The following is a 24,653-nucleotide window of genomic DNA, read 5'->3' on the forward strand; positions in this document are numbered from 1 at the left end:
GGAAACTAAGTTGTCTCCAGTTCTCATAAGGTGGAGTCCCACTACTGGATGAAACTTATTGTGGCTAAAAGTTAAAGTGACTTCTTGAAATTACCTAATTTCCCATGTATTTTGCCCTATATAAGTCTGAGTTGGCCTAATTCCTCTGTGCCTCACTTTGCCTGTCAGCCACCAATCGGCTCCTACTCTCACCTATTATTCATGTTATTTCCATAACTGCACTTTATTTCAGAGGAGAGTTCAGATGTGGAGAGGATGAAGTCGGCTTCATTTACATGAGACGCATTACATTTTTGCTTTTAAAGTTCTTTGCTGAAAACGCCAGCTAGTGGGTTTGAAAATGGCTGCACATAAGCAGGCCAACTGTTTCTGGACGTCATCTAAGGACAATTATTACCAAAGGTTCTTCAACTAACATAATGCGAGCTGTAGTTAATTATTCAAGAAGTCGGTGGTGCTCAAAGAAGATCTTTTACCTCACATGGTTTTAAAGATGGGGTCAATGTAACGTATGTCCTCTAAAAGATTTTGAGAGAGACGTATTTTCTTAGGCGTCTATCAATATAAATGTAGAACTCCTCTACCTCACCCTTTTTTCCAGAGAGTTAGACAGAGAAAATCTGCATTCATAAGGAATTACACTAATTGCTAAATTTTGAAATGACAACGCCTAAAAAACTGAGATGACAATTTGTGCCAAAATTAACATTTGATCAGGCGGAGACGACTGTGACGGGACTTGGCCGCAATCTTCAGTGTTTTGGCATCAACGCGCTCCTCTCTGCCATCTGCTTCTTCTGAAGTGAGAAACTTCACATTTGGTGTAGAACTTCCAGTCAGAACCGTAAAACTGGAACCAAAAAAAAACAATTAGCAACGTTCCTGGTTTTTCCGCAGCATCCAACACGTTCCAATGATTCCGGTGATTAAAATTTGAGAATCAATAAATCATAAAGTTGTGTTTACTGATCATGTTTTAAAAGTTCAGTGTGTAAGATTTAGGTGAAAGGGATCTTTTGGCAGAATATAAATTAATCTGTTTAATCTAAATTGTACAAATTGTTGTTTTCTTTACCCTAGAATGAGCCATTTATATTTAAATACTTTATATTTACATTTACTCTCTACGGAGGCCGCCATGTTTTTTTTACAGTGGCCCAGACTGGACAAAATAAACCTTTTTGAGTTATTATGACAACTGAAGGTTTCCACAGGTTCTCCTTCATGTTTGGAAGTGGAGGGTGAGGTGAGGGGTATTCAGCTGCAACTTGCAACTTCACCACTAGATGTCACTAAATTCTACACACTGAACCTTTAAAGTCAATGAAAAGAGCCAGGATTGACGTTGGCACCCCCCCCCCCCCCCCTCCCCTCCCTTGTTTTCTTCCCAGCAGCGTCTGCTCGAGCTCCTCCAATGTAACTCCTGCTAGTGTGGTGCTGCTCTCGACCTCCTTCTCCACTCTTCCTCCTCCTCCTCCTCTTCTTTCTCCTCTTCCTTCCTTCACACAGCTGATGCCCAGGTACACTGGCATGTCTGCACTCCCCTCCTCCACAACCCCCCTCACTCTTCTTTTTGTTTTTTTTTACCCCAGTTGTCTTGCCATCTCTACTCCCGTGGTTTCCTTTCTCCTTTTTCCAGCTTTTTTTCTCAAACCAAGAGAATCATTATAAGATAAAACCAAGTCTCCTTCTTCTCTTTTTGTCAAGCTGTTTGGCCGAATTCCATTTTATACGCTGAGTTTCTCAATTCATACCCAACGAGAAGCAACCCCCCCCCCCCAAAACGAGCTACTTTGCATCTGCCACTTCATTTTTGTCACATATGTGACATTTCCAAAGCAGTAATGGAAATGGTATGAAGTCATGGGACTTTGCCTTCGTGCAGCCCCGCCAATTATTCTTCCTTATTTCCTTATTTCCTTTCTCCATGGCTTAGTTTCCCCCCTCGTCTCCTTGCTTCATTCATATCACTCCATTTGTCTCCTTAAATTTGTTATTTCACTCTTCCTGCTTGACGCTTTGCTCATTTGCCTCTTGTCAGTCCCTTAACTCATCCTATGTCTTCGCTGCAGTTTTCCATCACTGCCTTGCTTCCTTAATCTGCAGCATCCGTTCGTATCCTGCACTCCACGCTACCATCCCTTCCTTCTTTCTCTCCTTGCTTCTTCCTGACTGTGTACTTTATGGGTTACGCTGTGTGCCTCTTCAACTGTTTCCCCTTCCGTGCATACCCTTCTGCCCAATTATCCTCTTACCCGTAACCTCATATTTCCCTGTCACTTCCTCTGCTTCTCCATCTCCCAGCTTCCTTACATTTATTCTCTGTGATTTATCTCCCGCTTTGCCCTCAACCCCTTTGCCATGTTCCCATTTGCTCCCTTACCTCTCCTTTCCCCTTACGCCTGTTGCATCTTGTTTCTCTTGGTACCACCATGCCCTCCGTCCCCATCTCCCTCCTGTTCCCTCCCTCTCTGCTGTGCTCCCTTATCTATTAATTCTCGTCTCCTCTCCCCTGTCTGGTATCTCCTGCCCTTAGGAGCTGTGCTGCATGTGTCTGCTGGTGTGTTTTGACAGACAGGGTCCTGACCTTGTCTCAGACCCTGCTGCTGCACAGGCTGTGGGATGTGTCAGCCTCACCCTTGATCACATCTCCCCGCGCAAACACTCACAGGGACATGCACATGCAAAATAACACAGTCCTGTAAACGCATGCACGCAGAATTTGCACGCGCACACGTCTGCACAAATGCCACACGCAAGTAGTCGCACGTGAAGAGGCGAAACGCGAGTGCCGGGCTGCACACATTGGATGCGAGTCCGTCGGGCGCTCTGTGAACTCGCTCACAGCTTTGCACCGACTCTGTGTGAAGTGCTGATGTGTTCTGACATTCACATTAACACACGGCTCCCTGAGCAGATATGTTTCACTCTAACACACAAATGCAGACACACACACTCAGGTCTGCAGACACCTGCGTGATGGATTCTTCCATGTAGAATCTGTGCACCTCAGTTTCCTCAAGTCGTAACTTGGCTCGTAGCAATTGTCGCCTCTTTACAGGAATGGCGATGATTGAAATCCCTGAGAACCTGACAACCTGCCAAATGTCCCATGATGATATTAACATGTGTATAATATGTAAATCACATAAATGCTGCTGCAGAACCTTGTATTTTCATATTCTGTGTATCATCTAGGTTACATTCAGAATATCTTCTATCAGCACCTTGTTTATTAGAAGAACCTTTGACGTAAAATAGATTTTACCATCAATACTTTCTTTACTTCCTTGGCTGTATCGCTCTTGTCTTGTTTTCTCATCCCTCTTATCCAAGAAACACAGAATATCTCTTCATCACTTGTTAATTTGACACTTGCAGTGTGTGTGTGTTCATATTTTCCTATGGATTGGGCCAATTTGAGCCTGAAAGACCCAAAGTTCTCTCATAAGCTCAAAAGCCGTCAACAGTCGGATCCTCCTCTCTCCTGTCTCGACCCCCTGTGGTGACGGGGAATGAGAGATACCATTGTGTGCATGTACAGTATCTGGTGTGTGTGTGTGTGTGCACATGTGTCCACCTCCTCCATGAAAATCCCCATCATGGTGAAACAACAATAGCATATCTATTCCAGGCGGATCAGCGGGTGTGCCTGCGACTCGCCCGGTCGAATCAGGCAGGATTTCTACTTATTCAGCCTCAGATCCTTGTGTTGCTCATCAGTGCCGTCGCATCAGGGGCCTTTTCTCCGTGTCCTCTCCATCTCCATTGTCAATACTCCTGTCTTAGCGTGCTCTCATCTCACTTATTGCACATCCTGTATAACCTTCTACGTTGCAAGATAAACAGCGTCTGATGCTTGTTATTTGTTTGTGTCTGCCAGCTGAGATTTAAAAAAAAAAAAAACACTGAGTGATGCCGTCTTTATTTCTCTTTCCAGACAATGTGGCTACAGCAAAGCTTCTCAGGAGGGAGACGAGGAACTTTACTTCCAGTGTAAGTGACGACGCTGATCTCTATTAAATCCCAGATGTTTGTGTGTAAACTGTGTTTGTTCATGTTCAATCACTGCTCACAGGGGGCGAGGATCTATCAATACATGCTTTGTCTTTTCCTGTTCCCCGTGCACGAAGTCATGCGACACGCGTGTGCCTCGCAGATGACTTTTTGAGGCATTAGGCAGTGTCACGGCATTAATTCTTAATTCTGAGTGCATGCTTAGCCGGCTCTGAGCACACTGACACACTCCATTAGGTGGTGTGTGTGTGCGGCTGAGTTTGATGGAGAGAGATTGAAATCCAGAGGAGGGAAAGATAAAGACCTGAAGAAGGGGGGGAGGGGGAGAAGGAAAAAACGGGGAGTAAAAGTCAGGAAGCAGCAGCAGCAGCAGAGATCTCTCCTCCCAAAAGACCACGTTAAATGTCGTTGTTGCACACGATGTCGTACACGGTTGTAAATGCTGCTTTTTTTAAACTCCGCTCACAAAGCCCTCAATAGGCTTTTTGTTTGACAGTGACAGAATGGAAGTAGTTTGACATATCTCTGCTTGTTTTGTGCGTGCCAGTGCTCCGCTAATATGGTGGATGAGTGTGCGCGTGTGTGTGTGAGAGAGTGAGAGTGAGTGGGGGGGGATGGGGGTACATGCGTGTGCGTGCTCGTGCTCATTTGCGTTGTTTAATCTCCCAGCATGCTGAGCCCTCTGGAGAGGTTTGGAGCACTATGCCTGATGAATAATGAGCCAAAGCCATGCGGCTCGGAATTAAATCTGCCCAAACATAGACATGCCAACAGCTGACAAGCACGCAATATACATACAAATACACACACAGACACACACACACACACACACACACACACACACACGGACAGGTATTTTTGGCCTGTTTCTCAAACACATGAACGGACACAGAGACACTTCTTTTGTTCTCGTTATCCGCACACGCTCTCTGGAGTCCACTTCCTGTTCTGGGATGGTAAACCCGGTGCAACACACTGTCATTGGGCTGCAGGTCCACCTTGTCCGAGAACAGGAAATGTGTGTGTGAGTGTCATGTCCGCCTGGTTTTAAAAAAAAATCTCCTCCATCCATCTGTTCATCTGCCAAACTCTTCCAACACACTCCCCGGCCGTAGAGTAACACGGAGGGACACGGGAAGGGGGAGAACCAGCGGCTAAATGAGTGTGTGAGTAATAATGTAGAGGAATAAAGGAGAGGAAATGAGTGTGTGGAGTGGAGAGTGAGGAGGTGAGTTGGCAGGGAGGGAGAGACTCATCATAAGTGACACTGCTCAGAACATTAGTGTTATGTCGGAGTGAGTGACCTAGAAACGTACGGTGGGGGTGGGTGGGCGGAGGAGAGACTCATCCGCGGCGCCGGCTAACCGCGCAGTTTTAGAAAGCATCCCCAGTCAGACGGCAGAAATGTTTGGGGCTAAATATGCCCACCCTGTTGTCCAGTGGAGTGTGAATGTGCTTCAGTTTCCCCTCAATCGCTCGTGGCTGTGACACAGTTAACCCTGAAACTAATCAGCCACAGAGCCAGTGTAGCGCATGTGTGTGTGTGTGGGTCAAATGTGTGACAACGATTGCAGACATTTATTGTTCATCTTCTGCGGCATGTGAGCGCCCCCTTCGTGTTTGTGTTTGTGTGTGTGTGTACGTACCGCACAGCTGGTTTTAAGCTACAGCATTTAAGTTTTTAAAAACCCTATTTGACAGAAAAGAGTCTTCGATCCTCCACTCAGCCCTGGCCCTGAATAGAAAAGGTTTCATTTGCCTCATAATTGTACTTTTGGCTTTATTTGTGTACGTGTGTGTGTGTGTGTGTGTGTGTGTGTGTGTGTGTGTGTGTGTGTGTGTGTGTGTGTGTGTGTGTGTGTGTGTGTGTGTGTGTGTGTGTGTGTGTGTTGGATCAATAAGCCGTTATGAGGCAGCCAGTATAGGATTCCTCAGGTCGATCTGGAGCCCTAATCACATTTCAGGGCCTCGGCCACGCTTTTGGGAAAACTCCCAGACGTTTTCCAGGAAGATTTCCAGTCAAGATAACGTGTAGTAACAAGGGTCAAAGGTCGTCTAATTGAAAGCTCTACCTCACTGGTTTAATAGTTATTGGCTGCCGGCTGGTTTATTTGGTGGTTGTTTGGCGTCCGGCAGTTGATAAAAGGAAACGGAGCTCGCTGAGAGGACGGCTGTTTGTTTTTGTTTGGTTGTGTACAGTCAAACAGTCGGGGGTCAATAACTCTCGCAGCTCGAAATGTAAGCTGAAGTTTCCAATTGTGTCTCATTAATGTCACAGTAGTGATTTTCTAAAAGTCCTCGGAAGAATTTAAGCAAATTAGGCAAAGTAACCTTTTTTTTTATTCGTGGAGTGGATTGGAGAAATTCAGTGTGAATTATAGCCTCTGTTTTCAAGGAGACATAATAAACTTTAGCTCTAAACTGGAAACCAAGGCTGAGGTATGAGTCGGAGACGAACCCATTATATTTCGGTGCAGTCCTGAAACCCAAAGGATATTTTTGACATTTTCACAGATTTCCTTGGGTATAATTCACTGAAAAAGCATCATATGTTTCCTTTAACTTCCTTTAAAACCCTGTTGTGTGATCTTACAGGATATTAGTTTGTACTTCCTGGGCTACTCATCAACTGTCACATTGTGATTTGAGGACGTACAATCATATTATTTTTAGATTTCTTTATGCTGAGGTTCCAGACCTGTCATTTACTCGGGAGAACTCGCACGCAAACTCTAAAACTAACGACAAAGCAGCAGTCGAGCACCGTGGTGTCACTTTGAGGTTTCGCCGCCTCAGCGTTTTACTGTCTATTATGTCCTGTCCCAGTTTCTGACGGCAGATTATCTTGTGTTTGTGTGTTATTTTGCATAAGTGTGTTAGTGGGATAATACTTCTGAAGCATGCAGGAAGAGACAAAAGGCCTGGTGCAAGAGCCCTGTGATCTGAGTAAAGCCTTGTGGACCAAACCCAAAGTCACACTTGAGAACTTGGAGCTTATGATCTCAGTTCTTCTCTATTTTCTCTCTCTCTCTCTCTCTCTCTCTCTCAAGGTCAACACAAACAAAACCACGGAATTAGACAAGTTGTGAATCCATAAACGGAAGCATTTTGTTTATCTTTTTAAAGAGGAGAAAACTCATTTTAAACAGTTTAAATCAAAATCAGAAACTTGCCTGTGTGTTTACAGGCTTGTGTTTGGTTGTTATAACCGCAGATAACATGTCAGACTCAGATTTCTGCTGCGGGCCCGCGGTTAAAGTGGAGTTTGATGGCAGAAAATGTTTCAGCCATCTCACACATCAATGGCAGAACTCTGGGTATTGATTTCCGTCTCCGGATCAAAGAGCAGGAGCTTCTTCCCAGACACAACATTTTGGGTCTGAAATTTAACAACCACAGCCACAGAGAGAAATTCTTTGTTGGAGGAGGCAAAGCTACCAATTTCTCCGCTGACTGCAGCCTCAGTCGAGCACAAAGCGATGCCGACATGAAGAGTGTTTTGCTTTGTGCGGAGAGAGCACACCGCCGGGACCGCAGACATGTCTTTATACAAACACAACAGCTGACTAGCTCGCTGTATTTATTTTTACCCACACACACTTTAATGATATCTGAATCTAAGGGGGTTCTTTTTTTATCCATTTTGTGTATCATGTGGATTGTTGCTGCAGGGACTCCTTGTTTTCATCGTGTGTTCTTTTTATAAAGACAAGCCTTAACATCTTTAAATATCTTAAAGTTTTTCATGAAGGTTAATCTTTATTGTGTGTTTCTGCACCGTTGTAGTTAAGATCCCGACGCGAAGGACCTACATCGACCCGGAGACCTGTGAAGACCTGCTGCAGGCCGTCCACGCCTTCGCCAAGGAGCTGGACAACTCCAGCATCAAGATAGAGAGAATCGTGCACACAGGTACGAGATTATACAGAGAAAGACTGATGCACTTCTCTCTTTTAAAAGTGCACTTCAGCAACACTGCCAAAACATCCAGGTGATTTTCCGTAGTGGGTGCAGATGTCAGTATTTTGAGTTTTCCAATATTTGGTGATGCGCAGCGTGGAGACAGTGCAACCGGGAGACAAAACAACACAAAGACTTTATACATTTACATCAGCAGGTACTCTAGGTGGTCTCACATGACTGAACTGCAGCAGAGAGTCTATCCAAAGTCTGCAGGTCAAATCAGGACTAATATCCGCAGGCTAACAAGCCCAAAGTCTCCTGGCTCTGGTGTATTTTCATCCGTTTTGGGCCAACACAGCCACATTCAGCCTATCACAGGGCCAGCAAACATACAAAGACCTAACTACAGTTTGCATCTGCCTTTGTACCTCCGTGCTTCACCAGATTAAAAACAGAGATAATAAAAATCAAAGAAACAAAGGTAACTGTAACTTCTAGTCTTTAGTTTGTGTCAGGTTCCCAAAGAACCCGAAGAATTCAAAACACTGGATCTGGATCTGTTATCTATCATCGTGTTTATTTTTCAGACTTTAGAAAAGTTCCCTCCACAGCAGACATTTTACAACCGTCTCCACCGGATGACAAGTAAAAAGTCTCCGTGTGCCCATTTTGACATTGAAGAACAATTTGAAGAGTAGTGGTTGTGGCTCAGATTGTACAGAGCAGGTCGATGGTTCAATTTCCCAGTTTCTATGTCAAAGTGTACTTTTGCGAGACACTGAGTGGTTGTGCCATTTGTGTGAATGATAGACAATGTGGCTTTTATGAATGTGTGTGTAAATGAGATCTGTAATCTAAAACCCTTAGAAATGTGCTATATTTAAATGAATCCATTCAATATAAGCACCATGTTTGGGATGTAAAAAACAATTAGTGAGGAGTTTATGCAACTATAAAAATTATGACTTTTTTCAGCCCAAATTGCAATTAAAGCTAAAATAATTCTCGCCCTGTTTTCACATTATGAGCAAAGGCAGCAAGCGGAGACGATCCACAGTTGCAGCAATCTTCACTCAGCGTGTCGCGAGACAAACCGGAGAAGCCACTTCACTCAGTTTGGAAACTTTGCCAAAAATTGATTCAGCTGTTTGATTTGCCTCGTATCTCGTTCCACAGTCTCACCTGCACCGAACCTAATCTCTCATCTCTCTTTGATCCCTTTGTATTTCACGTGTCTCTCTCTCTCTCTCTCTCTCTCTCTCTCTCTCTCTCTCTCTCTCTCTCTCTCAGTCGTGTCTGTTCATTTGCGTCATCTTATTTTTCTCGTCCAATATGTTTGTATTTCTCTGCCCCCCCCCCCCCCCCGCTTCACCTCTATTCATGTATTTCCTTTGATCTTTGTGCAGATATAACTCCATGTCATCAGTCTAACCTGTTTTTTTCTTCCACTCTTTCTGGTTGCTCCTTATACAGAAGAAGATTCGGGCCACGAGAAAAAATGTATGTGGACAAAAGAAGAAACATCAATAGGGATCATGACCTTTATTTCTCTATCTCCCCCTACAGGTGACTTTGGGGAGGTGTGCCGTGGCTGCTTGAAGCTGCCCAGTAAGAGAGAGCTGCCAGTGGCCATAAAGACATTAAGGGCCGGCTGCTCGGACAAACAGCGCCGCTCGTTCCTCAGCGAGGCCGGCATCCTGGGGCAGTTTGACCACTCCAACATCATCCGACTGGAAGGCGTCATCACCACCGGTAAGAAGGGGTGGGGGGGGGGCACAGAGGAGAACAAATCCTGGCCATCATAGGAGGAGTGGGAGAGTTTGACCACCTCCGGTATCAGAAAGGGGATTCATCCCTTTCATTGCTAGAGGAAAGTGAGCCGTAGGAAGAAGAAATAAGGGAATTGGAATTTCATTATTTCGGTATCACGGCTTCAGATGGGGTCATCACCTCTGGAGAGGGAAACCGGAGTTGGAGCAAAGGCGATGGACGGGAGAGGGGGGGGGGGGGGATCGGAACGAGCACCGGGACGCTCCGACCACTTCAATATCACACACGTGGAGGGGGTCAGTGATCACAGCGGAGAGGGCAGGGACGGCAGGATGGTTGAGGAAGAGTTAGGACAGAGTCGGCGTGGATAGATGTCCGCTACCGGCAGACAAGCCACATCAAGGCCCATTTTCCGCTGACAGATAGCAATTGAGGTTCTTGAGTGAAAACGGAACGGAGGGAGGAAGAGGAAACAAAAAAAAAAAAAAAAGATTGTTGAAGGAGGGGGGGACGGAGAAAAGAGACACGAGACACAGAGAAGATGAGGTAGAGGTTAATGGGAATGGAGGCAGGTGAAGGGAGAAGCTTTAAAGAGTTTGTGAAGTTTTTGTTACTGCCGGAGTGTTGCGCAATGTGTGTGTGCGCGTGTGTGTGTGTGTGTGTGTGTGTGTGTGGGTGTGGGCACAGTGCCCGAACACACTCTGTGCTCAGTAGGATGGCAGCAGATGTGCAGGGTACAGTAATTGGTGCTAGAGACCCAGCGGGGCCTTGAGATCCACTCCAATCTCTCCCACCACACACACACAGACAGACAGACACACACACACACGCCTCACATGAATGTTTTCCTCACACAAAAAAGTGATCCCATATGGTCGCTTCTTTTTCACTATTATTGACACACACACACCTGCTTGCCTGCCTCACTTGGCATAAAATCACACATCCGTACAAACACACACACACACACACTATTTGACTACAAATCACCTGCTTTACATCACTTACCCCCCCCACTTAGCCCACCTGCAAACAGCATCCTCCTCCTCCTCCTCCTCCTAATCCCCACATGCTTTAATTCATTCAGGTCCACATGAGAAGTGAGTGTGTCCTCTTGCATTATCCAGCACTTGCTCCACCAACAGATTTCAGGAAATGAGATTAAAGGTCATGCAACAATGTGGTTTTGTGTCATTTAAGGAAGTATTTTGTCACCTCAGGGGAGAAACACACAGGAAGTGACCGACGTGATGTGTTATTGCATTTTCTACAAGAATGAAGCTCAGAGCTACACGTGATCAGATTTAATCAAATCTCCGAAATACCTTTATTTACAATGTTGAGTTTATATCTGTCTGATCTCAGGTGTTTGTATTTGTTTGAACTCTTTTCTTTATAGAAAATTAATGAACGACCACATCACAGTCTCTGTGTGTTTCCACCATAGTCTGCATATAAAGATGGACGACATTACGTCCCCCCAAAAGTCAAGCCGCAGCGTCTTGATTGCCCCCTGGTGGCTGACTGCAGTATAGGACATATTACGGGTCATGTTAGTGGATGGGACATGGGCAAAACTAAAAAGTAAAAATGTACTTCATGCTATGAAGACAGCCTGATGCGTCATGATTGACAGCTGACACCTGTCAAGTGTAATTCTCACTGACTCAAAACAGCAGCGTTCCTATCTGGGGATATTTTAGTTTTATTTCTGCATAGAAGGAGGAAGTGGAAATGTGTTGTCCATCTTTCTTTACACATTTAGAAGATTACGAATATGTATTTTTCTCGCTCTCTCCGTCAAACACATTCCCTCACTTTTCCCTCCCTCTACATTTCTGTCAGGATTTGCCAACTTACTCGACGTCTTCGAAAACACGACGTCTTCTTTAGCGGCGAACCGTGTGACACAAACGATCCGTGTTCGTAGCCTGTACGTGTCTGTCAGCCCAACACAGAGCGACGCCACTGATTCGCCCTCCGACTCCCACCAGTTACAAGACGGCTGGCGTATTACACGACGCCGTCCCTGTGCTGACTCACGGTTCTCGGGTGTCGTCGGTAACCTCTGCAAATAGCTTCGTGCCCAGGGGCCGTGTAATACATGCCAAACCATGAATTGTGTATATTACATTACAAAGTTAGCATTTTTCTAACACACGCCTGCACAGTTTGTGGGGATTTATAACCCAGCGTCCTATCTCAGGATATGTAATTTCAGATACTAAGTTGTTTACATATCTATCAAGCTGTTCCTGACAGTATCGCACTTCCATACTCCTCTCCTACTTTCTCCTTGTTTCCTCTTTCCTCCAACTGCTGCGCTCTTATTATCCTCCTCTGTGCACTTCATAGCACAGCGCTGGATTTCTGCCATCTGTGCCTGGGCACATTGTGTGTGTGTGTGTGTGTGTGTGTGTGTGTGTGTGTGTGTGTGTGTGTGGGCGCATGCATCTGTTGTGCACATGTGTAGTGTGTGTTGCCGTGCAAGCCTGGGCTGTTGGCTTGTGTGTGTGTGTGTGTGTGTGTGTGTGTGTGTGTGTGTGTGTGTGTGTGTGTGTGTGTGTGTGTGTGTGTGTGTGTGTGTGTGTGTGTGTGTGTGTGTGTGTGTGTGTGTGTGTGTGTGTTGTCGTGCACAGATCAGGTGTGTATGTGTGTGTGTGTGGGTCATTAAACTTGCTGAGACAGCCGGGGCAGCACACAGGTTCTCCTGGCTTCACCACAGTTCAGTGGGTGAAGAATGGCTTTGCACAATGTCTGCCGCGCTGCCAAGTGGACTGGACTCACTTTAATCTCTCCCTCCCTCCCGCCCCCTCCCTCCGTGTCTCTGTCTCTATTACCTCTCTCCATTTCTTTTTCTTCCCCCCTGTTCCCACAATTTTATCCCAATTTCAGCTGCTCACACACCCGACTCTCTTTCTTTTCTTTCTCCAGGTAACACCATGATGATCATAGTGGAGAGCATGTCGAACGGATCCTTAGATTCCTTCCTAAGGGTACGTTCTCTTTTATTTTAATTTTTTTTTGCATGTATCTTAAATTTAAATGCAGAATAAACCCTCATTATAATCTTCTGCTCTCATAAACAAGGTATTTTGTTGTAATAATCCTAAATTCCCTACTATTATGGCTCAGTCCTAGGGCAGCAATACTTGCTTATTACAGCAATAAGGGAAACGTAACGTAATTAACAGCACAAATGGAGTGTTTCAGCTCAGAGATGCTGTAAGCTGCTGTAAACTGTAATTGTGCCCCACTGCTCTGTGAACCACGGCGGCATGTTTTATAATGATATGAATTAATGGCCTGTTTGTTTTTATTCTCCAAATAAAGGGATTCAGCTCAGTGAGCACAACATTGTGCCGTACTAACAGATGTGTTCCCTGTTTAGTTTTTTTCAATCTCTGTATTCTATACGCTTCTTTCCTCCATCGTTTTCTCCCTCTCCTTTCATTTCTAATCTCCTTCCTCCCTTTCTCTCCCCCCCCGATGACTCCAGAAACACGAAGGCCAGCTGAGTGTAATGCAGCTGATGGATATACTGACCGGGGTGGCATCAGGGATGAAGTACCTCACCGAAATGGGCTTCGTCCACAAACGGCTGGCCGCACACAAGGTGAGGGAGCAGGTGGGAGGAGATGATGGAGGAGAGGGTGCAGCGTGATGTATATGTCTCGGGCTATTGCACGGATTTCGCAGGTGGGTTATCGCAGGAACGCAATTTGTCCTCGTCTGCAAACATCTTCGACAATCACTCAGCTGCAGGATTTTATTTGAGGAACGAGTGAAACTGAGTGAAGTTTGAAAATGACAAGACAAAGCTGTCAAAAACGTTTTGTCACACTCAGGTTTCACCGGGTGAGTTTGAGTTTGTGTTTTTTTTTTTTTTCTTCCTAAAAGAGCCCATCTGTCAAACTGCAAATGCACTGATCACGTTGTGGAAAGACCATTTGTTCTCACAAACAATCAGTCAGGCCCCTGGTGCAATAAGAGCTTTGCCCAACTGGGTGCTGACATCGCAGGCTGCGTCCCCACCACTGCATTTTCATTTGAAAGGGCATCAACTCTGCAACTCTGCTCCGGACACGCCTGGCGTCCACACTCCTCCAGAGTTTAAGAGTGGTATGAAAACACTGCTGACCCTGTCTTAAAACTTGAAAACTCGAAGGTCACGTTTTAGTCTGGACGGTCAGAAACGTAGATGTTAGGAAACGATGACGTAGAAACTCACGACAGATCTTTCTGGTCACGACGTTACCTTCGCTGACTCGTCCGGCTGCTATCACGTGACCCTTTTCCAGAAGAAAACAACCGGCATCAGCCTCGGCCTCCGGTGTAGAGCGCTGTTGTCTTAGCCAACAGATGTTGTGCAGTTAAATTCTAGATTTTACAACGACACAACTGTTTACATGTGTAGGAGACAACGCTTCAGGTGAACACGTGCCCAGTTTACGTGACTGGACCTTTTCAGGCGTGTTTTTAAACAAAAACGTCAAAGTATGGATATAGCCGACAGCTGTTTATCCTCCGAATATAACCAGTTTGTTTCCTCCACCTCAGGTGCTGGTGAACGCCAACCTGAACTGCAAGGTGTCCGGCTTCAGACCTCTACAGGAGGACAAGATAGAGGCCATCTACACCACACTGGTAAGAGGAAATAAATGTGAAAGCCTATGTTTTATTCTGCAGCCAGGATGTAAACTTTAACTTCCCTAATTAATGAACCTCAGTGTGGTACAAAGCCAGTTGGCATGGAGTTCGTGCATGTAGCGGTTTTATTTTTAATGAGCCTCGGACCAAATGAGTTCTAACACGTGTCATGTTAGGTTCAGTTGAAGTCATATAATTAAGACTTGTTTCCGTGGATATTTTTGGTTTCCTCTCCGGCTAAACCCACTTTTCCAAGAGACTCTTTTCATCTCGTGAAAAATGTCACTGCAGCTTTTCAAAGTCGGTATTAAAGCTTTACATTTTCTCCACGTCCTTGTGCTCCGTGTCTTACCTTCTCCTCCTCTGTCCGCCAGCACGGAGGGAAGAGCGTGGTGCTGTGGACCGCTCCGGAGGCCATCCAGTACCATCGCTTCTCCTCCGCCTCAGATGTGTGGAGCTTTGGCATCGTCATGTGGGAGGTCATGTCCTACGGAGAGAGACCCTACTGGGATATGGGCAACCAGGATGTGAGTTGGGAAGGGAGATGGGGACACAGATTGGAGGGTTGCTTTGTATTAATCTCTCTCAGCTATTCTCTCTATTCCTCTCTCCCCATTTTTATTCCAATATCTGCACTTCACCAGCCTCCCTCGCTCTTTCACCTCCCCCGGAGTCGCTTTATCAATGAACTCTGTATCCACGCCGAGCTCGGATCTTATTAAAAGAGAGTCAAGAAGCCGCAGTACCTCTGAAAGCCTTTCCAGGGCCTAAGTCCCCCTTTTTAAGTCTGCATCAGCTCCGTGACCAATCCTGTTTCCTTGTAAGGACGCGTTGACCCCCTTCCAGTGGCCCCCACCGGTCCCCGAGTGCCTTCCTGCTCTTAAAAGTGCTGAAAATCCCTTCTGGGGAAAAAACTCAAATAAATCTGCCTCTTTCAGGAAATGTAAAGCGCTCGCTGTTTGAGGGGTGGAGGAGATTGTTCAGTCGATTGGATCCTGACGCTTGTCACTCGCAACCTGTTATTTCCAAGTCGCTGTGGGTGGGTGGGTTCTCTGCTGTCGTCACTCGTACCTTTTTGTCCTTCAATAAACCCAAAAAGGTTTTAACTCAGCTCTTGAAGGAAGTCAGAGGAGAGAGAGAGAGAGCAGGTATTCTTTGTAGTGTTATTTAACGTTAAATCTATTTTTTAAAGCGCTCATTTTAAGAGTTATTATTGTTCGCCATGTCCGAAAGCTTCAATGCTAATGCCCTCTCAAGTGATTGTCACCAGAAAATAATGCGTACACTTTATGCAGGTGGGCGCATGGTTAGAAAGCAACGGATTATTAGAATGTTTCATTTTTTAATGTCCAAAAATTAATATGCATGAGTTATTCAGCAGGCAGAAGAATGGGGAGCTTTTTAAAGACAGTTTTTTCCCTGCTGCCCTTTCACAAAGCAGAAGGAAAGTTTCCGCTCGGCCTCGTCCTCCGTGTTATCAAACTTTCCAATTGAAGGGGCAGAGGTCAAGCTTGTAGAGCGCCGGGAATATTAATCCATTTTAAATTGATACATTATATCATAACGGAATTGTCGCTCGGGCGCGTCCACCTGTGATCCGTCGTGGCCTTTATGCACCGGCTTTGATTAAATGGAAAATGTCAAACGCTGAAAAGCATTTTGTGAATGCTCTTTAGCGAGATGGCAGCTTAAGGGGGCTGAGAGGACGGTGGAGTGGGGCACAGGGTGAGGCGGCTGGTGGGCTGAGGTAAGAGCGAGTGTTTTAGGAAATAACGCCGCTGATGGACGTCGTCTTTGTGATCACGCTCCAACTTGATTTCCTCCTCGGACGGTGTTTTCTGCGAGTAATTCAGGAGAAGGATGTATTGCACGTCCCTAGATTTAGGCTTCGGAGGAAATCTCTGGTGAGCTGTTATAGTGAATGGTTTTAGAATGAGGGGACAACATTAGTCTGATGGAGGAACATGTCTGCAGGGAGGCTCTCCTGCTCTGATGTGTGAATACAGGGAGGTTTCACAGGACTAAATGAAAATGCTGAATGGAGACAGATCATTTCCTAAGACTCATAGTTTAGGCGCAGGAATTGTAAGAAAATACTGGATTTTTATTGTTTCTCTTCTGTTTTAAACCGTTTTTAATTCACAGGTTTACAACATAATGTATTGTAGGAAATTTTAAATATCACATAGGTCCATATCAGTATGAAAATAACAGAAAACCAATGACAAAATACAGAAACATACTAAAGAGTGTGGATACACTGCACATGTCAGTAATCCAGCAAAACAAAGAACATGGAGACACTGCAGTTTGTGCCGAACTCTTTGCTCCACACATTTGTTCCAGTTTTTTCAAAAACAAGACGTTAGTATCTTATTCATTGTTTGTGGTGTAATTGGTGAGAAAAGAAAATTATCATTCAGCACTTTCCTACATTATTCACTCCCCCCATCCTTTGCTGAGGCATTTATCCACTTATCATGTAAATACTTGGAAAATCACTTATTCTGAAAATGTCTAACCTGATATTGATTGTGTTTCCTCCTGTAGGTGATAAAGGCCATCGAGGACGGCTTCAGGCTGCCGGCTCCAGTTAGCTGTCCTCCACATCTCCATCAGCTGATGCTGGACTGTTGGCAGAAGGAGAGGACGGAGCGGCCCAGCTTCAGCCAGATCCACTCGGCCCTCAGCAAGAGCATTCGCTCCCCCGACGGCATCGGTTCCTCCACCCTGGCACGCAGGTATGGTTCGGTGATACGCTACAGCTGGCCTCAGTAATCGGACATTTATCTCTATAAATCTATATCTCTGAGCACTCAACCCCTGTTTCTGCGTCTTTCAGGACCCTCAGTTCATCCATTACATTAGCAGAAAGACCTCTCCCCTCCTTCCCGTCCTTTAACTCCGTGGGAGAGTGGCTGGACGCAGTGGACATGGGACGCTACAAGGACAATTTCACTGCGGCGGGATACTGCTACTTGGAGTCTGTGGCACGAATGACTGTACAGTAAGTAGCTCTTTATAAAACACTGTGTGTGTGACCTTTTAGTTCCTGTGGTAAAGAGAGACGTCAAGTGAGTGAATAAGAAAAGATGGAGATGGAGGCGCTGCAGAAAGGCTATGACTAAATAAATACTTGCATTGGATAATTAAAGAGGCTGAACACGGATCTAAAGAAATAACTGATGAGCAAATCATTTCTGAGCTCATGTTTTTAAAAGCAAAAATCTAAAATATTCTCTCGCTCCAGCTTCTCAGCTGTGAGAAATAACAGCTTTCTTCTTACGTAATAATTGATTTAATGTGTTTTGAGTTTTAGACGTTAACCGAGGATTGAAATTAAAACATTTTGCAACATCACCATGAGCTTTAGGAAATTAAACAAAGAATCTATCACCATATAGTTGATTTAGAAAAAATACTAAATATAATTAGTGTCTCAGAGACACTTGTATTACTATTCTTATCCTCTCGCTGTAACTGACAGATAAAGATGTTTTATATGTCAACTTTTTTCTGAATTTCCAATTTCTGGATAAAAGTTATAATTTACTTGACATTCAAGTTATTTTTATGCTTTTAAGTTTGTTCACTTTACTTTAATGTGTCATGAAGCTTTTTGTGGAAGTAAAAGAAACAAAGTCCTGAAATAACTTTCATGGATTCCTAGTTTTTTTTAAATTCTGTAGCGATAATAAATTATTACATTATTATAACACCGCATATGAATTTTAACAGAGCAATAAATGTAAAACCTTTCCACTGTGAAACTTGCTGCTCCAGTCTTGTTTCTAAAGTTGACTGGAGTTTATCTCCCGGTTTGACTTTTAATATCTGAATCGGGCTTGAATTGGTCAAACAGAACTATCTAATGACAGAAACTATCTCAGATTTTTTGCTTTATAAATTTGTGTATTTTGACTGTTTTAGTTTGGTCTATGTGCCATCTGCTAACATGGAGGAGGCAGAATTTATTACCTATACTGCAGCCAGCCACCAGAGGGCAATCTAGATAATTTGGCTTCACTCTCTGGGAGCTGTCACGTCTTTAAAAAGATAAAAACGGACACTAGCTCATAGTCTGTGTAAATCTATTTCCTCAGTCAGCTTCAGTGGGCGGTCCTCAGTTTGAAGAGCGTGATGAGAGTTGTTGGCTCGTCTGCTCACGTTGCCACAGCGACGTGAGCAGACGAGCCAAGTTCTTGAGCGATGATCTGAGCATCAAATTATTTGAAGTCACTAACTCCTGCCGACGACATAAGAGCCCAATAAATTTCACATCCCCTTCAACTTATCGGTGTAAATCTCGGTGTGTGTGTGTCCACAGAGACGTCCTGAGCCTGGGCATCACTTCCCTGGAGCACCAGAAGCTGATACTGGCGGCCATCCAGACCCTCAGAGCCCAGGTCATCCAGATGCACGGCCGCGGTGTGCAGGTCTGACGGAACGGCCGACGTGATGAAGTCTCACGCTGCTGCTGCTGCTGCAGACGGATGAGGAGGCAGAGGAAGAGAGAGAGAGAGAGAGAGAGAGAGAAGGAGAGAGAGAGAGAGAGAGAGAGAGAGCTCTTCCAGACTAACGGAAAGATGAGCAGATCTTTCAGCCACTCCTCTATTTACTCCTCCTCCCCACACTTCCTCATGCCTTCCTTGATAACCTTCCTTCCTTATTTTATTACCATTTTTTAAAATGAACCCCCCTTCCCCCTGCTGGAGACGAGCGGTATTCCTGTTGCGACGGAGGAGTGGGCAGCAGAGGAGTGATGTCATGTGACTTTTTTTTTCCCGTGTGTGACCTCTATCTGCACTTTGACCTTCAATAACTGTGTCAGCTCTGTCTCGCCGGTTTGCGGATCAGTGCGTCAAAATCAAACGGGACGCCGTCTCCAGCGGGACGGGGGGGGGGGGGGGCTCTGGTCCGGAGCTGACCTCCGAGCTGCGGCAGGAGGCAGAGATTTATTACGCTGCAAACGCACCAGTTGTCAAAGAAACACAATTCTTGGGGGGGTGGGTGGAAGTTTCCCTTTACACAGGACATCGATTCACCCAAAAAACAATATATAAACTATTCTACAGGCCTTGGATCAAATGACTCTCTCCTCAGACGTGGCACAGCTAAACCCACATCAGACTTATTTACCGTGACGACGCAGAATCATACGATTAAAGGGACATTTCTGGATATTCAACGTGGCTGGAATGTAAACCTGTGGTTTCGGACCGAGCTGTCCCGTGTTAGGTTTAGAGGAGTCAGAAGCACGGACAGTTCTGTGTCGAGCTGTATACAGTATTTAACGTGTGATGAAGGTGAACAGAGCGACGGTAAGTTGTGGGCGGTGATTTTCTGGACTTTCAGGAATATCAGCCCCTCGTTTCTTCTTCTTCTCTTTGGGGCCACAAACGCTGCAAAGATCCGCTTGTAAAGCAAAGGGAATAAAACGAGTTTGATTTGTTCAGTCATTCGTTTTACGTCGCCATCTCTTTCGCTTCCCTTTTGCATCGTTTCTTTATTCCCTCCGTCTCTCTCTCTCCTCCGCTGTGCTCTCCATTCGTTCTTTCTTCTAATTCCCCTGTTGGCCTCCCCCCCCCCCTACAAAGGCTTCTCACCACCACGTCTAATCCTCTGTACAGAACTCAGGCCAACTCTGGAAGATGGCGTCCATTCAGTTATTTATCCGTATTTATTTATGTTTACGGACTTTGAGGCGAACCTCCGCTGCACCAGAGGTCAAGAGGGTTTATTTAACTTAAAGTATTTAACAAAAAAAAAGTATTGTTGAGCAATGTCTCGTCGTTTTGTTTCCGTTTGATTTGTTGTTTGATTTATTTACATGATGAGCGTGAACAGATCGGTTGTTTTTACAGGAAGTGACGGGAACACTGGAGGATTTCAAACCGTCTGCACACAGTAGCTGTGTCCCAATTCAATGACGCACCTTCGTGGGCCGCGTTGTCCGAACCGGAAAAGAACCGGTTTTGTCTACGAAGGATTTTCTGTGATCAGAGTCACCAGCTTGTCCCATCGTTACCGCTGTTGCCTAGCAACAGAGCTGCACATGGGCCCGGCAAGAACCTTTTAATGCTCCTCGTTTTTTTTTTACATAAAACAAGCCTAAACTGTCCTAGGCCAAACTATACCCGGGGGTGTAAAATAGCCTAGGCCATACTATACCCCTCCAGGCCAGAGTATACCCCAGGGATAAACTGTTTTGATGTTGTTATCAGTGTTTAACTTTGAACATTTATATTGTAGCGAGGACTTGCTCGTCTTAGAAGTTGAAGTTTCAGGACGTAGTAATCTTTGATCTTTGCGGAAGTCTAATATTTGTTCTGTTTTTCTGGTTGAAGTAATAAAAGTCTATGTTTTGGAGTTTTAAGATTTAAGTCAGTTAGCTTTCTCACTTAACTTACCTGACAAAGCTGAACCCCCAATAAAATGTTGAAAAATTAAGTAATTCTTGTGTATATCACTCAACACTACTGATACCATGGGGGTATAATCTGGCCTGAGGGGTATGAATTGGCCTAGGCCATAATATACCCAGGGTATAATCTAGCCTAGGCCCCTTTAACCACAGGTATAGTCCGGACTGGGGGTATACTATGGCCTGTTACACCGGGATTGAGGATTCGCCCGTTGAAGCCTTCGTAGTTTGGGGATCGTTCACGATGGCGAAGGAGGCGGAGCCTGAATTGGGACACAGCTCGTACCTATGTATTCTTCCAGGTCCACTCTCATTGGATTTGCTGTATACATCACAGTGTGTAGTGTGGATACAGTATCACAGAATGTCATTGAGATGCTATTTTCTTTCTTTGTTGCTGTCGGATTATCATAGTTTTATGTTGCTGTTTCTCTGGCGCTCTGCCGCTCTACGTGGTTGCACTCTTGAACTCCCAGAATCCTCTCTGTACAGTGTTCGGCCCCTCGCCTTTTCTGTCCTATTTAAATACAGGCGGTTTGAAGGAAGAAGTTTATCGGGGCATTGTTTGATTTTTCACAGTTTCACACTCGAGCGTACGAAATTTTTTTGACCGATTATTGTCTGGTCTGGTTTGTATTTGGTACAAGATGAGTTTTAGTCCTTATTGACGTTATCACACACATGTTAACATATCTGGAAAACACTCGGTTGGTCCCTTTACACAACACAACAAACACACACACAAAATCACGAACAAACAACAGACGACCTCGTCACCACGATGAATGAAACTCGAATCTCCCCCCCCCCCTCTCTATCCCCGCCTCTGTTACTGTAACCGTTATGTTTAATACTGTAAATATGTATTTGAAAATGCGAAATCTATTTTTATAATTTGTTTGAAGAACAACGTGTTGGATATGATATCTTGCTCACTGTGTAAGGGTTTTGTTTGTTTGAATTTTAGGGCCATAGCTGAGAAAACACTGGTGTTTGGAATATAAAAACTGAAAAGTTCCTTTTTTCGTTCTTTTGTTAGTTTTTTCGATGATTTTTACTTGTTAGAAGAAAATCTGATGGCTGTTGCAATATTGAAACGTGTTATTAAAAAATTACAATACAAGCCGATGTTACATTTGTCTTGTATTTCTGAAGTGAAAGAATGGAAAGTGTTTGACTGAAACTCGTATACTCAATGGATTGCTCACTGTAAAATGATATCGTGCAGTTTATATTTTTGCTGCAGGTTTTCTTGTTAGTTTTCATGTAAGTGCAGCAATGTGCAAATATCTTCAGTATTTTATTTTTCCTGCTGTGCCCAGAGTACAGTGTTTTACATTGATTTATATAGTGTGTAATAACTGCTGAGTAGTGTTTATGCATGTGTGTGCTTGGTTTTGGGTAAAGTTAAAATAGTTTTGAATCAATTGAGTCAAAGGTTTCATGAGTGTAGCTTGAATTCTGGTTTTGTTTTTGTTTTTACTGTAACTCTTCGGAATTCTTTTATCACTATTAGCAACATGAGGAGCTGGTTTTATGCCTCGTTCCCCATTTTATTAGCTTGCACTAGGACTAGCTGGTTTCACCATATTGTGCTAATCGACTGTTGGTCTTTCTGTGACGTTTTCAGTGTTAGAAAAGAGTAAAAGAGTCACCTCGTCACTTTTAACAAAAACTCCACAGTCTGCATGACCACATTTCCCAGTTTGAACTCAGCGTCAGGCCTCAGGAAACCGGTCGTAGCGACACCGAGCAGCTCGGCAGTAAAGGTGGACGGGCTCTGAAAGATGAACTCTCCCAATTATCCGTCCGCCCTTTAACTTCCCTTCTGGTGCAGAGAAACGAAGCGTCGGCCTCGTCTCTCGCTCCTCGAGGCCGTCTCACGCACTTATCTGTGTGTTCGGAGGTTAATGCCCTGTATCCACTTGGTTGTGCTCTGTGAGTTTCTCTCCCACTCGACTCCACCATCCAAACTTATCACGTCGCTCTGTCTCTCTCTCTCTCTCTCTCTCTCTCTCTCTCTCTCCTGGACTCAGGTTATATTACTTACTGCTTTATTACACAACGCCCACACCAGCACTGAGCATATGGGAAATGATTGTAAATGCAAATTAACTTTGCGTGGGATTGCTGTGGGCAACTGTGTGGGTGTGTAGAAGCGAGTTTGCCGGTACGCACGTCTGTGCCTGCTACACATGGGTCAGTGTGTGTGCATAAAACTGTGTGTGAGTGAGTGTGTTGACAATCCATGGGCGTGCATCTGAGAGTGAGATCTGTTATTTATTTATTTATCTCGTACAGTTGCAGCAGCGATCCATACTTTTTATATTACAGCCTTATTGGAGCCGAGGATTGGAGTTTGAGACTTAATGAGTTTCATCTCGGCGCCATCGCTGGCTGCGGCTTTCCAAAAAACCTCCCACGCAATCAAACATCACCTCCTTCGGATGCTGCTTAGCGGAAAACCCCCGACCGAGCGGCGTCTGAGCTCATGCTTCAGAATCACTGGATTTAGATAATTCATTATCGGAGGCCTGGAGATTTACCGGAGCAGAAGTCGTAGAGTTCTAACTTGTGTTCGCGGGGAAATGTGACGAGGAAAAACACAGAAGCTCAGTTACAAGTCGACGCTCAGTAGCTCTAAATACATGTTAATGCATTTCTTTACATTTACAACAAATATAAATTATGTTTTTCTTAGAAAGTGAAGTAATTGCAAAGCTGTTAACTGTCCCTCTGCAGATTAATGTGAGAGGGACATGATGGATGATAAAATATAGCTGTACAATATGTTGCAGGCTGTAATCCACATGATATAAAGGATGAAATCCTAGCAGTCCTGACTCTTGACTCCTGGCGCTCTGGGTCATGAGCCGTCTGAGCAGCTGCACACATGCTAAATGGAGCAGAGAGCGGAGCTAATCAACTGCTATCTGCCTCCTATTCCTCTGTGGTCCCACATAATAAATGCTATTAGCCTGAGTATGATGTCTTAGTATGCAAACAACATATCCCACAGTAATTCTCCTCAGTGGCGATGAGAGGAGGGGGCAGTGGGGGGTGGGGGTAGTGTTTTATTAGGCTTCTCACGGTTTGAGCACAAATCTTCAATCAGATCTGCTTGTTTATTCACTGTAAATGAGACGGGGGACGAGATCGAAGGAGGTTGTGTGTCGAAAAACGCAAAAATAAACATTGTGCTACTTGGAATCCATCACTTGGCTCATGGCACAGACCTCCGCAAACAACCCCCCCCATGAAACCACATAGAAATTCACCGGATCCACATCTGCCTCTTATTTCACACACTCAAATATCGGTCCCCTAAATATGCCATGATTTATTTTTGCTGACTAATAGACAAACAAAAACAACTAAGGCCCAACGTCCCTAGGGATTACACTTTTTTTGTTAAGATCCATGAATTATTGCTTTGAAAATAAGTGGAAATGTGAAAAATTGGCCAATCTTGCAAAGTGTAGTCCCACTACAGTGACACCTGACTCCAAACCAGCTCTGACCATGGACTCCACAAGACATCGTAGTATCAAGACATTGGCATCAGATCCTTAAAGTCCTGTAAGTTGCCTCTGGGGCCTCCAGCGTTGGCTTTGAAGACCGAGTCAGCACATCAAATTCTGTCGTGTTCCTAAAACCAACCGTCTGTCCATTATCCAGACCGCTTATCCTTTCGAGGGTCGCAGGGCGAGCTGGAGTCAATCCAGAGAGGACGAGAGGCGGAGTACAACCTGTAGTTTCCAATTTATATCTCCATTCTGCATGTAAGGAGGAAGCTCTAGTACCCAGAGGAAACTATACACAGGGAGAACATGCAAGCTCCATGTACGACCAGGGATTCAAACCAGGAACCTTCTTGCTGCGAGGCAAC

General features: G+C 44.8%; 2 protein-coding genes across 5 annotated transcripts in view; both read left to right on the forward strand.

Moving 5' to 3' along the window:
- Positions 1 to 24,653, forward strand: part of LOC117770083 (double-strand-break repair protein rad21 homolog A-like) — a 951,093-nt gene that overhangs the window by 228,290 nt on the left and 698,150 nt on the right. The gene's annotated exons all lie outside the window — the stretch shown is intronic.
- The window catches only part of LOC117770076 (ephrin type-A receptor 7-like), a 146,669-nt gene that overhangs the window by 115,574 nt on the left and 6,442 nt on the right, over positions 1 to 24,653 (forward strand). Inside the window, exons 9-20 of one of the 4 annotated variants that reach the window (XM_034599121.1) lie at positions 1,392 to 1,520; positions 3,941 to 3,996; positions 7,804 to 7,929; positions 9,487 to 9,672; positions 12,625 to 12,686; positions 13,190 to 13,306; positions 14,251 to 14,337; positions 14,715 to 14,867; positions 16,891 to 17,081; positions 17,183 to 17,347; positions 18,668 to 19,196; positions 19,230 to 19,611. In XM_034599121.1, coding sequence (XP_034455012.1) covers positions 1,392 to 1,520; positions 3,941 to 3,996; positions 7,804 to 7,929; positions 9,487 to 9,672; positions 12,625 to 12,686; positions 13,190 to 13,306; positions 14,251 to 14,337; positions 14,715 to 14,867; positions 16,891 to 17,081; positions 17,183 to 17,347; positions 18,668 to 18,782 — 1,387 coding nt within the window. In that variant the 3' untranslated portion in view covers positions 18,783 to 19,196; positions 19,230 to 19,611. Of the gene's footprint in view, positions 1 to 1,391; positions 1,521 to 3,940; positions 3,997 to 7,803; positions 7,930 to 9,486; positions 9,673 to 12,624; positions 12,687 to 13,189; positions 13,307 to 14,250; positions 14,338 to 14,714; positions 14,868 to 16,890; positions 17,082 to 17,182; positions 17,348 to 18,667; positions 19,197 to 19,229; positions 19,986 to 24,653 lie in introns of those variants that run through there. The other 3 variants (XM_034599120.1, XM_034599122.1, XM_034599123.1) reach the window with 3 other exon arrangements.

Source organism: Hippoglossus hippoglossus, chromosome 11, assembly GCF_009819705.1.
Source record: "Hippoglossus hippoglossus isolate fHipHip1 chromosome 11, fHipHip1.pri, whole genome shotgun sequence".
NCBI classification, from domain to species: domain Eukaryota; kingdom Metazoa; phylum Chordata; class Actinopteri; order Pleuronectiformes; family Pleuronectidae; genus Hippoglossus; species Hippoglossus hippoglossus.